Source organism: Acanthochromis polyacanthus, chromosome 7 (assembly GCF_021347895.1).
Source record: "Acanthochromis polyacanthus isolate Apoly-LR-REF ecotype Palm Island chromosome 7, KAUST_Apoly_ChrSc, whole genome shotgun sequence".
Taxonomy (NCBI): Eukaryota; Metazoa; Chordata; class Actinopteri; family Pomacentridae; genus Acanthochromis; species Acanthochromis polyacanthus.
In genome coordinates, this window is record NC_067119.1 from 528,259 (window position 1) to 540,771 (window position 12,513).

A 12,513-nucleotide genomic window follows, 5' to 3' on the forward strand; every position below is an offset into this window, starting at 1 on the left:
CTCTGCCTCCTAGAAGCTGATTCGTCTCTGTGCACTTCCTGGTTCGCACACCGAGAAGGAGGAGGCTCAGTTCCTATTGGTGATCTGCTCCAGAGTCAAACAGGACCCACACGCGCTCAGATACGTCCTGGAGGTAACCAGGTGACGTCAGGTCATTGGTCTGTTCACGATTGCTGTCACATGACCACCTCACCTGTAGGCCTCCGTGTTTTCAGATTCTGGACCAACCAGCAGCCGTGATGGCAGCCTCTTACCAATCACAGAGCAGGACACAGACCTCCAGTCACAGGACAGAGCCACAACAGTCCTGCAGCCAATCAAGTCCATCTGCCTCCAGTCCTGTCCAATCAGAGAGTCTTCTGCTGTCAGCTCTGCTGCAGCTCTGCAGGAGTCAGGTCAGTGAACTACTGCTATCTAACTACAGCTAACTAGCTACCATTAACTAACTGCAGCTAACTGGCTACAGCTAACTAGGTACTGCTAACTACAGCTAACTAAATACAGCTAACTAACTACATCAGCCCAGTTATCTACAGCTTACCAACTGCTGCTAACTACCTACAGTTGACTACCAGCCGCTAACTATCTACAGCTAGCAAACTACAGCTCACCAACTACATCTAACTATCACTAACTATAGCTGACTAACTGCATCAGCCCGGTTATCTCCAGCTAACTAACTACAGTGTTCTGGTTAACTACCTCTAATCAGCTGACTGATTAGGACGTATTGGTCGACAGATAAATCAGTAACAGATCTGACTGTGATCACATGTGATGTGTCAATAGCGTGTTCCAGCCGTGTTGCTGTGATGTCCCCATCTGTCCACAGAGGGCGCCGGTGAGGCTGAAGGCCTTTGAAAGCGTGGTGCTGCTGGTGGAGCTCCAGGCTGCAGGGGAGCTCCTCACCCACCACACGCAGCTGGGAGAGTTGCTGGCTGGGAGGCTGCTGGAGCTCTACTCCCTGCTGCCTCTGGAGAACCTGGACCCTCTGGAGCTGCAGAACTGGCCTCACACTGCCTGGAGGTATTTGTACACAGCAGTACTATCAGCTGTACTATTAGTACTACACCAGTACTGTCAGCAGTAGTACGACAGTATTTCTGTATCTCCATCAGCGCTCAGTTCTCCGGCTGCAGCTCAGAGGCTCCAGATCACATGACCAACTTCTTCTGCTGGTTGGACTTCCTGGATCACCTGATGAGGGCGGCCCCACAGGTAGCTGTACTGCTGTAAATACTGCTGTAAATAGTACTACTAAGTACTGTAAGTACTACTGCAGGTGCACTCATGGTTGTGGATCTGCTGTTTCAGGTGTTGTCGGAGGAGCTGGCTCAGTGTGTTCATCAGTTGTGGCTGTTAAAGGTTCTTCATCCTCAGCTGCTGCACACGTAAGTTCTTCATCATTATCATCATCATCATCACCATCATCGTCACCATCATCTTGTTTCATTACTTCATAAAGACAACACTTAAAGTTCAGGCTCCAAAGTAGAAACTCAGAGAACTAAAGTGATCCAGCTGTGATTCCACTCAGTCTACCTGATGAACATGGTTCTAAATGGAGCTGAGAACAGCAGAACGTTCTCGGCTCTGGACCTATGGACTGGGTCTATCTATGTCTGCATCATGGCTCCACGTGGAGAAGAACTGAACAGAGGAAGAGAAACATCTGTACCACTAAGCAGGAGGTCTATAAGGAGTCATAGTTCCACTAATCAGGAGGTCTAGTAGGAGTCATAGTTCCACTAATCAGGAGGTCTAGAAGGAGTCATAGTTCCACTAATCAGGAGGTCTAGTAGGAGTCATAGTTCCACTAATCAGGAGGTCTAGAAGGAGTCATAGTTCCACTAATCAGGAGGTCTAGAAGGAGTCATAGTTCCACTAATCAGGAGGTCTAGAAGGAGTCATAGTTCCACTAATCAGGAGGTCTAGTAGGAGTCATAGTTCCACTAATCAGGAGGTCTAGAAGGAGTCATAGTTCCACTAATCAGAACTCCTAAAATGACTCCACAGACAGTGAACTACTTTCTCTATCCAGTCATGAGGAGAACATCCAAAGAACAACATCACACCAGAGCTTCTCCTCTAGAACCAGGTGGAACCAGGACCTGGACAGTGTGAGTCCTGAAGCCAGCAGAACCTCTGAGGTCTTCTCCAGAGAAAGGTAGAGGAACACAACCCCTCCAGCAGAGAGCAGCTGAAGAACACAGAGGAGATGTGAGAAGAAATGAGTGGACTCTGGTTCCTCCACGAGGAGGACTGAAGGAGGAACTTATAGAACCTCAGGAACCTATAGAACCTCAGGAACCATGGACTGACTTTAGTTCCACTGAGTTTCTTCTGACTTTGTGATCCAGGAGGTGTGATGAAGGTGATGATTGGTGGTGCGGAGGTAGAGTTGGTCCTGTCTGATGTCCAGGTGTGTCCAGGTGTGAGCAGGTGGTCCTGGCCTCCACCTCTGTCCTCTGTGCTGCCGTCAGACTGGTCCAGTCCTCATCTCTGTTGGACCAACTGGTCCACTTCCTGCTGAGGACGGACGCTCTGACTCAGCTGCTGATGCAGCGCTGCGACCACATCTCCGACCAGGTGAGAGCACCTGCCGGAAGCCACACCCACCTTGTTCAGAGCCATCCAGAATGAGTCCAGAATGATGTGTGTCTGTCCTCAGATCAGCCTGGTGTCTCTGTCTCTGGTGGAGGAGCTCCTACAGAAGCCTCACAGGGACATTCTGGACGTTCTGGTGTTGACGTTCCTGCAGAGTCGCAGTTACCTGAGTTCACCTGCTGCAGGTCAGGAGGACAAACCGCCTGAGAGCAGCGAGGACAGCGAGTAGGTCCAACCCTGTCCTCCAGGAGCATGTCCTTAGAACCCTGCTGTCTCACTGATCACTCTGTGTCCCGTCAGAGACCTGGAGGAAGACCCGTTCTTCTCAGACAGCTTGTCCTTCTCAGACGATGTTCTCCCTCCTCATCCTCCTGCCTCCGGACCGGGATCAGCTGACGTGGTCAACAGGTAGAACCTCCTTAGAACCCTGATGGTTCTGCTGGTCTCCCATGTTGACAGCAGGTCATCCTGTAGAACCAGTAAGACCTGTGGAACCTGTAGAACATTAAGAACCTGTAGAACCCATAGAACCTGTGGAACCTTTAGAACCTGTTTCTGAGGTTAGTTCTGATTTTTTCTCAGTTGATCTGAATGTTGACTTGCAGTGTGTGTGTGTGTGTGTGTGTGTGTGTGTGTGTGTGTAGTTTCTTGTGTCTGGTACCTGTCCAGGTGAGATCAGCTCAGCTGCTGCAGGAGGGAGGATACGAGTCGTACGTCCACGATGCTCACACACTGGTCAGAACACCTGTCCTGGGCCTAGCATTAGCACCAGCTTTAGCTTTAGCATTAATGTTAGCTTCAGCATTAGCTTTAGCATTAGCCTTAGTATTAGTGCATGAGCTAGGCAGAAGCTACATGACGTTTAGCACAGATTGATGTGGTCGACTGACTCCGCCCCCTCCACCAGGTGGCTCAGTGTCAGCAGCTCTCTCTGTCCTGGGATTGGCCGCTCAGCCTGCCTTGCTCCGCCTCCCGTTCAGGTGAGGAGGTCCACTTTTTCGAGGGTCACCTGCTGAAAGTTCTGTTTGATCGACTGGGACGTATCCTGGAGCAGGTACACCTGTCTCACCCCACACACTTTTGGTGCACTGTGTGCTGTGATTGGCTGACTCACCTGTCCAGGTGTGTGCTTGCAGCCGTACGAGGTGAACCTGCAGCTGACGGCTGTTCTGTCCAGACTGTCGTCCTTCAGCCACCCTCTGCTGCACGAGTACCTGCTCAACCCCTACATCCACCTGTCGCCCTGCTGCAGGTCGCTGTTCTCCGTCCTCATCAGGGTGAGACAGACAGGCAGACAGACAGGCAGGCAGGCACACAGGCAGACAGACAGGCAGACAGGCAGACAGACAGGCAGACAGACAGACAGACAGACAGACAGGCACACAGGCAGACAGACAGATAGGCAGACAGGCAGACAGGCAGACAGACAGACAGACAGACAGACAGGCAGACAGACAGACAGACAGACAGACAGACAGGCAGACAGACAGACAGACAGACAGGCACACAGGCAGACAGACAGACAGACAGGCACACAGGCAGACAGACAGATAGGCAGACAGGCAGACAGACAGGCAGACAGACAGACAGACAGGCAGACAGGCAAACAGACAGGCAGACAGGCAAACAGACAGACAGACAGGCAGACAGACAGGCAGACAGACAGGCAGACAGACAGACAGGCAGACAGACAGACAGACAGGCAGACAGGCAGACAGACAGGCACACAGACAGACAGACAGGCAGACAGACAGGCAGACAGACAGACAGACAGGCAGACAGACAGACAGACAGGCAGACAGGCAAACAGACAGACAGGCAGGCACACAGACAGACAGGCAGACAGGCAGACAGACAGGCAGACAGACAGACAGACAGGCAGGCACACAGGCAGACAGACAGGCAGACAGGCAAACAGACAGACAGACAGACAGGCAGGCAGACAGACAGGCAGACAGACAGACAGACAGGCAGGCAGACAGACAGACAGACAGACAGACAGGCAGGCACACAGGCAGACAGACAGGCAGACAGGCAAACAGACAGGCACACAGACAGGCAGGCAGACAGACAGGCAGACAGACAGACAGACAGGCAGGCAGACAGACAGACAGACAGGCAGACAGGCAAACAGACAGACAGACAGACAGACAGACAGACAGACAGACAGGCAGACAGGCAAACAGACAGACAGGCAGGCACACAGACAGGCAGGCAGACAGACAGGCAGACAGACAGACAGACAGGCAGACAGACAGGCAGGCAGACAGACAGGCAGACAGACAGACAGACAGGCAGGCAAACAGACAGACAGGCAGGCACACAGACAGACAGGCAGACAGACAGGCAAACAGACAGACAGACAGGCAGGCAGACAGACAGGCAGACAGACAGACAGACAGACAGGCAGGCAGACAGACAGGCAGACAGACAGACAGACAGACAGGCAGACAGACAGACAGACAGACAGACAGACAGGCAGGCACACAGGCAGACAGACAGACAGACAGGCAAACAGACAGACAGACAGGCAAACAGACAGACAGACAGGCAGACAGACAGGCAGACAGACAGGCAGACAGGCAGACAGACAGGCAGACAGACAGACAGGCAGACAGACAGGCAGACAGGCAGACAGACAGACAGACAGACAGGCAGACAGGCAGACAGACAGACGACAGACAGACAGGCAGACAGGCAGACAGACAAACAACAGACAGACAGACAGACAGACAGACAGACAGACAGGCAGGCAGAGACAGACAGGCAGACAGGCAAACAGACAGACAGACAGACAGACAGACAGACAGGCAGGCAGACAGACAGACAGACAGGCAAACAGGCAGACAGGCAGACAGACAGACAGACAGACAGACAGACAGGCAGACAGGCAAACAGACAGACAGACAGGCAAACAGACAGACAGGCAGGCAGACAGACAGGCAGACAGACAGGCAGACAGACAGGCAGACAGGCAGACAGACAGGCAGACAGACAGACAGGCAGACAGACAGGCAGACAGGCAGACAGACAGGCAGACAGGCAGACAGACAGGCAGACAGGCAGACAGACAGACAGACAGACAGACAGACAGGCAGACAGACAGACAGGCAGACAGGCAAACAGACAGACAGACAGACAGACAGACAGGCAGACAGGCAAACAGACAGACAGGCAGACAGGCAGACAGGTCCCATGAAGCTAACGTGTCTCTGTCCTCTCAGCTGATGGGACAGGTGATGCAGAGGATCCAGCAGGTATCTCACCTGTCAAACAGACTGCTGGACACCAGGAGACACCTGCTGGGACTAAAACAGGAAACTGGGTAATTAATCAATAACCACTAATCAGTAATCAATAACCATTGTGTTGATCAGTGTATCAATCAGGTGAGGTCGGTTTGCCGATCAATACAAACTATTGGTGGATTATTGGTTCTGTTTACAGCTGTGACTCTTACCTGTTGGACTGATGATGTCACAGCTCACCTGACTCACCTGTGTCCTCAGACTGGAACACCTGACGCTGCTCAGGGGAGTCGTTGTTCTTGAGGAGTTCTGCAAGGAGCTCGCCGCCATCGCCTTCGTCAAGCTGCCGCTGGACCAGGACCACCTGGACCAGGACTGACTGGACCAGGACCACCTGGACCAGGACCACCTGGACCAGGACTGACTGGACCAGGACCACCTGGACCAGGACTGACTGGGCTGGATCACCAGGGTCTGGTCCTTCTGAGTGCACAGTAACGGTTCCACCTGAAGGAGCAGGTGTGAATCCCACCTGGTCCTTTAGGTGGACCGAGGACCTGATTGAAGGCTTCGTGTTTGAGGGACGACAATCTGAGTTTTTTAATCTGGTCTTTGAAGAAGCAGCAAGACCAGGTGTTCTCAGGTGTTCTGTTAGCGGGACGTTCTGATGTGATCGTATTTAGCATCTCCAGATCCATCCTTCAGTGGACACAGATCAGTTAGAACCCGTGGATCGGATCAGAACGTCCTGACCGCTTCCAGCCAGTCACACGCTGTTTCTAGGCAGATTTTAATGATAATTTCCGAGGAACCCGATAGAGAACCTGAACCGACAAACTGTCACGAGAACGTCTGAGTTCTACCAGAGAGAACCGAAGGAGCAGCAGCACCTCAAACGTTCCCTAAGAGGGAAGAGGAGAACCTTTAAAGAATCATTTTAGAACTTAAATTATTTCACAGATTTTAGGTTGAATATCGGACACATTAAGAAAAGTGTTTTATATGGAACATACAACATACGTGTTCCAGAGCAGAACCCGTCACTGGAACTAGAACCTGCAGGAACCCAGTCAGAGCTGAATGTGAAAACATGTTTCTGTTCGTTTTGTGTGTTAAAGTGCAACGGAACAGTTTTATCCCAAAACAACTTAATGGATTTATTAATTATTGGACTGATTGATTAATTAATGAACTGATTGATTAATTAATGGAATGATTTATGAATGAATGAATGCGACTTTATCTCTGAACCATTGTGATAAATGTTTTTGTTCAGAACCTTTGAAAACTTTTTCTGTTCTAGCTTCATTTACCTCGAAGTACCTCCAGAGACAGAAGAAGAAGAACGTTCTTTTGTCAGAAAACCTCCATGTTCTACTGTCTGAGGAGAACCAGGACCTGTGCAGACCTCGGTGTTCTTCTTCTTTAGAATGTTTTCATGTAGTTTGTTTCTGTTTGTGAATAAAAAGTGAGAAGACAGAAGTTGCGGTTTGAGTTTGATCAGATCAAAAAGTTTAAATCAGCTGATTAATGTTCTTTCAGTTTCTGTTCTGAAGGTTTTTCTGTCTCCATGTTTCTGGAGAGGAACCATGGAGGTAGAAGACGAACGACAGGATGAGATGTTAGGAGTTCCAGGAGAAACATCTTCCAGAACCTCCTGAAGCTCCAACATCTCCAGGACCTGATGACTGAGAATCTAGAAGTCTGAGGAGACACTAGTTCTGGTTCTATCGAGGTTCAAGAAGTTTTAGTTCAGTGAAGAACTGCTGCAGAGGAAACATCTAACCTCACTGTTTGTTTGTTTGTTTGGTTAGGGCGTTTTGTGGTAATTTTGTGTGTTTTTGTGTTAGTTTTTTGTGTTGAAAAAGAGACTGTTAAACATCTTCAGGGTGAGTATGGAATAAGATTACTGTCAAAAGTATTCATCCACGATTCTAACCATTCGTATTCGTAATGTTAAACATTTGTATGTTAATAAAAAATGTGTACACAAAATTCTGCTGTCATATGCATGAGTTTGATAAATTAAGGGTTAGGATTGTTTTTACGAGTATGAACCTAAAAGTTGTGAGTGCAACTCTAATTTCTACGACTACGAAGTCTTCCCTGTGAGGACGAATTCAAGTTTATGGGTACGAGTAGAAAAATACTGGAATGACGTCACATAGGTCACAGGGGAAGGTAATCGAACACAGATTGCTCCAAACGCGCATGCGCCATTTATAAAGAGTAGACGCCGGGTGGACCCGGTGGACCTACCGGGGCAGGTGACGCCTCACAGGTCAAGTAAATAACACATCCAACTTCTTGTAATTTATTTATTTCATGAACTGTACTGTTTTAATTGATATACAGTTTATGGACGAAAGACGGTACTGCTTAGCTTGCACGCTAACGAGCCGGGCCGGTGACACATTAGCCTTCTAATGCAAGGAGGCTAATGAGGCTTAATAACAAAACAAACATAATTTGAGATTATGAATCGTGGCAATTGGCGTATGAATCAGCCCATTGTACAGCCTAAATTGCTGTAAATTAAGTCCAGTTTTAGTTCTTTGCAAACTCAGACACGTGCATTAGTTTAGTTTACAATGAATCTGGCGGAGTTCGGTAAAGTTGGAAAGATATTCACAGATTCGGACTTCCGGCATCAATAACTCATGAGATATATGTTGTCAAAACATGAACGATGCCTCTTTCAAATCGTTGTAAGGTAGACAATGTGCTACAAGGCCAATTTTATCAAAAGTCGCTGTATTTCAAGCTACAGAAATAACATTGGCGTCTATGAGCAGCCGGCGGTGCAACGAGTGAACAGGGACCGTCTGCAAATAGCAAAACCGCTGCAACAGCGAAAAGAGACACTACACATATATTCAATAACTTCACTGTAGAGCCACCAAAATCACTGGAGCCATGAATGGGCTCTTGCTGGTCAAACTACAACTCTTGCTTTGGCGCTAAATTAAAAATCTGAATTTTAAGGAATTTTTATGTTTTGTATGATTATTTTATGAGTATTAAAATGGCACTTTTCTTCATGTATGTGGTATATTTTATATAACACACAGGAAAAATGGCATAAGGGCATAGTGTACTTGTTTGTCCAAACACATAATTCTGTATAGTAATGGAATTTACAATCCTTACCAAAGAAGAGTATCAGATAATGCCAATATACCAAACAAACTGTTTAGACTGTCACCTCAAGTACTGATGATTGAGAAGAAAGACGATAAGACACTTTATTGCAAAGTTTCAGTGTCAATTGACTCATTTATACCATAATGTTAAATTGAGAGTAATATTTTTCTAGTTAAGGACTGTACAGACAATACTTGGAGGTAATAAACCTGACGGTCTGACCAGCACAGGTCACAGCAAGTACACTATGCCCTTATGCCATTTTACCTGTGTGTTTATATAAAATATACCATATACATGAAGAAAAGTGCCATTTTAATACTCATAAAATAATCATACAAAACATAAAAATTCCTTAAAATTCAGATTTTTAATTTAGCGCCAAAGCAAGAGTTGTAGTTTGACCAGCAAGAGCCCATTCATGGCTCCAGTGATTTTGGTGGCTCTACAGGGTACAAGAGTAAAGTTACTGAATAAATGTGCAGCGTCTCTTTTCGCTGTTGCAGCGGTTTTGCTATTTGCAGACGGTCCCTGTTCACTCGTTGCACCGCCGGCTGCTCATAGACGCCAATGTTATTTCTGTAGCTTGAAATACAGCGACTTTTGATAAAATTGGCCTTGTAGCACATTGTCTACCTTACAACGATTTGAAAGAGGCATCGTTCATGTTTTGACAACATATATCTCATGAGTTATTGATGCCGGAAGTCCGAATCTGTGAATATCTTTCCAACTTTACCGAACTCCGCCAGATTCATTGTAAACTAAACTAATGCACGTGTCTGAGTTTGCAAAGAACTAAAACTGGACTTAATTTACAGCAATTTAGGCTGTACAATGGGCTGATTCATACGCCAATTGCCACGATTCATAATCTCAAATTATGTTTGTTTTGTTATTAAGCCTCATTAGCCTCCTTGCATTAGAAGGCTAATGTGTCACCGGCCCGGCTCGTTAGCGTGCAAGCTAAGCAGTACCGTCTTTCGTCCATAAACTGTATATCAATTAAAACAGTACAGTTTCATGAAATAAATAAATTACAAGAAGTTGGATGTGTTATTTACTTGACCTGTGAGGCGTCACCTGCCCCGGTAGGTCCACCGGGTCCACCCGGCGTCTACTCTTTATAAATGGCGCATGCGCGTTTGGAGCAATCTGTGTTCGATTACCTTCCCCTGTGACCTATGTGACGTCATTCCAGTATTTTTCTACTCGTACCCATAAACTTGAATTCGTCCTCACAGGGAAGACTTCGTAGTCGTAGAAATTAGAGTTGCACTCACAACTTTTAGGTTCATACTCGTAAAAACAATCCTAACCCTTAATTTATCAAACTCATGCATATGACAGCAGAATTTTGTGTACACATTTTTTATTAACATACAAACGTTTAACATTACGAATACGAATGGTTAGAATCGTGGATGAATACTTTTGACAGTAATCTTACTCCATAGGTGAGGAGATGGCAGGAGCTTCAGCAGAACCAAACTGCAGGTTCACCTGAAGCTCCTGCCATCTCCAGGACCTGATGATAAGAACCTCTGTCCTGGTTCCTCAGAGCTGCAGGACTTTAGAAATGATCCACAGTGAAGACAAACCGTTCATGAGGGCTTTTATTCAGTCCTGTAATGTTGTGCCTCCACGCCGGGCTTTTATTGTGAAGGTCCGTCCCGGATGTGTGCGTGTATGTGTCAGCGTGTTGTTTCCTGCAGTAGCTGAAGGTCACAGCGGGAGCATCTCCATCCTCAGCATCATCAGCACCAGTCACTGATCGATCCTCTGATCAGGTTATTGATCAGCTGCAGCGCTACGTCACACAGACAGACAGACGGCCTGTGTCACCGCCGCCTGTCTGACGGACTGAGCTCCAGCAGCCTCCGCCTGTCTCTCCTCTGCCCGCCTGTCGGCCTCCGCCTTCTTGCCTGTCCGTCATGGGGAACCGGGGGATGGAGGACCTGATCCCGCTGGTGAACCGGCTCCAGGACGCCTTCAGCGCCATCGGACAGAACGCCAGCCTCGACCTGCCGCAGATCGCGGTGGTGGGCGGGCAGAGTGCCGGGAAGAGCTCGGTGCTGGAGAACTTCGTGGGCAAGTGAGTCTCTGTCTGTCTGTCTGTCTGTCTGTCTGTCTGTCTGTTTGTCTGTTTGTCTGTCTGTCTGTCTGTCTGTCTGTCTGTTTGTCTGTTTGTCTGTCTGTCTGTCTGTCTGTTTGTCTGTCTGTCTGTCTGTCTGTCTGTCTACTTGTCTGTCTGTCTGTCTACTTGTCTGTCTGTCTGTCTGTCTACTTGTCTGTCTACTTGTCTGTCTACTTGTCTGTCTGTCTGTCTGTCTACTTGTCTGTCCACTTGTCTGTCCGTCTGTATGTCCACCTGATCAATCATCAGTTATTACCTCCGCCAAGGAGGTTATGTGACACCCGGCGTTTGTGTGTCTGTTAGCAAGATAACTCAAAAACGCCTGGGCAGATTCAGATGAAATTTTGAGGGGATGTAGACTATGGTAAGAGGAAGAGCTGATTTAATTTTGGTGGCAATCCGGAAAGGATCCTGGATTCTGGATCACTTTGAATTTTTTAGTATGTTTTAGTATGTGGTCCAAAATACGACAAAAACATCATAGGTTAGTATGTCGTCCAACAAACTGGAGCAAGGTGTCCAGATAGCTCAACTGGTTAAGAAGGTGATTCATAAACAGAACTGAGATGCAGGTTTGATTCCAGCTCATGATCTTTACTGCATGGGTTTCCTGTTTTCCTCTCTCTCTGTTGAATATAACCCACAAAATGGCCCAAAAACAACTTAGAATAAATCGTACGTAAATGTACGTGAATACAATGTTGCATGAGAACGTCAATGTCCTTGGAGCAGGTCTGCACTCTCTGAGTGCTTTTCTAGTTGATAAAGTCCTCTTGTGTTTCTGATCAGCTGATGTTCTGCCTCCAGAGGTTCTGTCTCTGGTCTTCGGCTGTTTGACTCACTAGGAACATCAGAACCCGGATGGTTCTGCAGGTTTCACTGCTAACGGAACCAAATATGGTTCTGAGACTGTTATGGGAACTTTTTTTCAAAGGGTTATTTAAGGAACCGTCAAAATAAATCATGAATAATAGTTCCCCAAAGTTCTATCAGGAACCATTTTGACAGGAGTTCTTTGTGGAACATGCTTCAGTAAAGAACCTCTTTAAGTCATTCTCCAGTAGTTTTTCTTAAAGAACCGTTCTTGAGGCGTTTTTTGTGCAGGTTAAAACGGAGAACCTGAATGGTTCTGTTTCTGTTCTCTTCAGTTCCAGATGAGCGATGTTAGGAGGAACGTAGAACCTAAAACCTTCAGTTAAGTGAACTAAGACTCGGATGTCAGAACGTTTTATGTTGTAAGAATCTGCAGCATTTCTGGGTTCTTTCCAGGAGAACACGTGTAATACTTTGTGTTCCTGGACAGAATGTGTTCCTCCTGGTGTTCCTAATGAAGTGGTCACAGAGATCATTAATGTTCTACCAGTCAGCCCAGAAGAA

At 47.4% G+C, this 12,513-nt stretch overlaps 2 protein-coding genes across 5 annotated transcripts in view; both read left to right on the forward strand.

The window, feature by feature from the left end:
- LOC110970011 (FHF complex subunit HOOK interacting protein 2B-like) overlaps positions 1-7,337 on the forward strand; it is a 12,299-nt gene extending 4,962 nt beyond the window's left edge. For 3 of the 4 annotated variants that reach the window (XM_051950875.1, XM_051950873.1, XM_051950876.1), the window contains 13 exons: positions 14-133; positions 216-395; positions 833-1,026; positions 1,119-1,218; positions 1,315-1,391; positions 2,433-2,589; positions 2,672-2,832; positions 2,908-3,015; positions 3,252-3,342; positions 3,515-3,661; positions 3,744-3,884; positions 5,832-5,932; positions 6,117-7,337. In XM_051950875.1, coding sequence (XP_051806835.1) covers positions 14-133; positions 216-395; positions 833-1,026; positions 1,119-1,218; positions 1,315-1,391; positions 2,433-2,589; positions 2,672-2,832; positions 2,908-3,015; positions 3,252-3,342; positions 3,515-3,661; positions 3,744-3,884; positions 5,832-5,932; positions 6,117-6,234 — 1,695 coding nt within the window. In that variant the 3' untranslated portion in view covers positions 6,235-7,337. Of the gene's footprint in view, positions 1-13; positions 134-215; positions 396-832; positions 1,027-1,118; positions 1,219-1,314; positions 1,392-2,432; positions 2,590-2,671; positions 2,833-2,907; positions 3,016-3,251; positions 3,343-3,514; positions 3,662-3,743; positions 3,885-5,831; positions 5,933-6,054 lie in introns of all 4 variants that reach the window. The other variant, XM_051950874.1, reaches the window with a different exon arrangement.
- Positions 7,338-10,559: 3,222 nt separating this feature from the next.
- Positions 10,560-12,513, forward strand: part of LOC110967083 (dynamin-1-like) — a 31,784-nt gene continuing 29,830 nt past the window's right edge. The window contains exon 1 of the mRNA XM_051950886.1: positions 10,560-11,094. Within this exon, the coding sequence (XP_051806846.1) occupies positions 10,934-11,094 (161 nt within the window). The 5' untranslated portion in view covers positions 10,560-10,933. The remainder of the gene's footprint in view (positions 11,095-12,513) is intronic.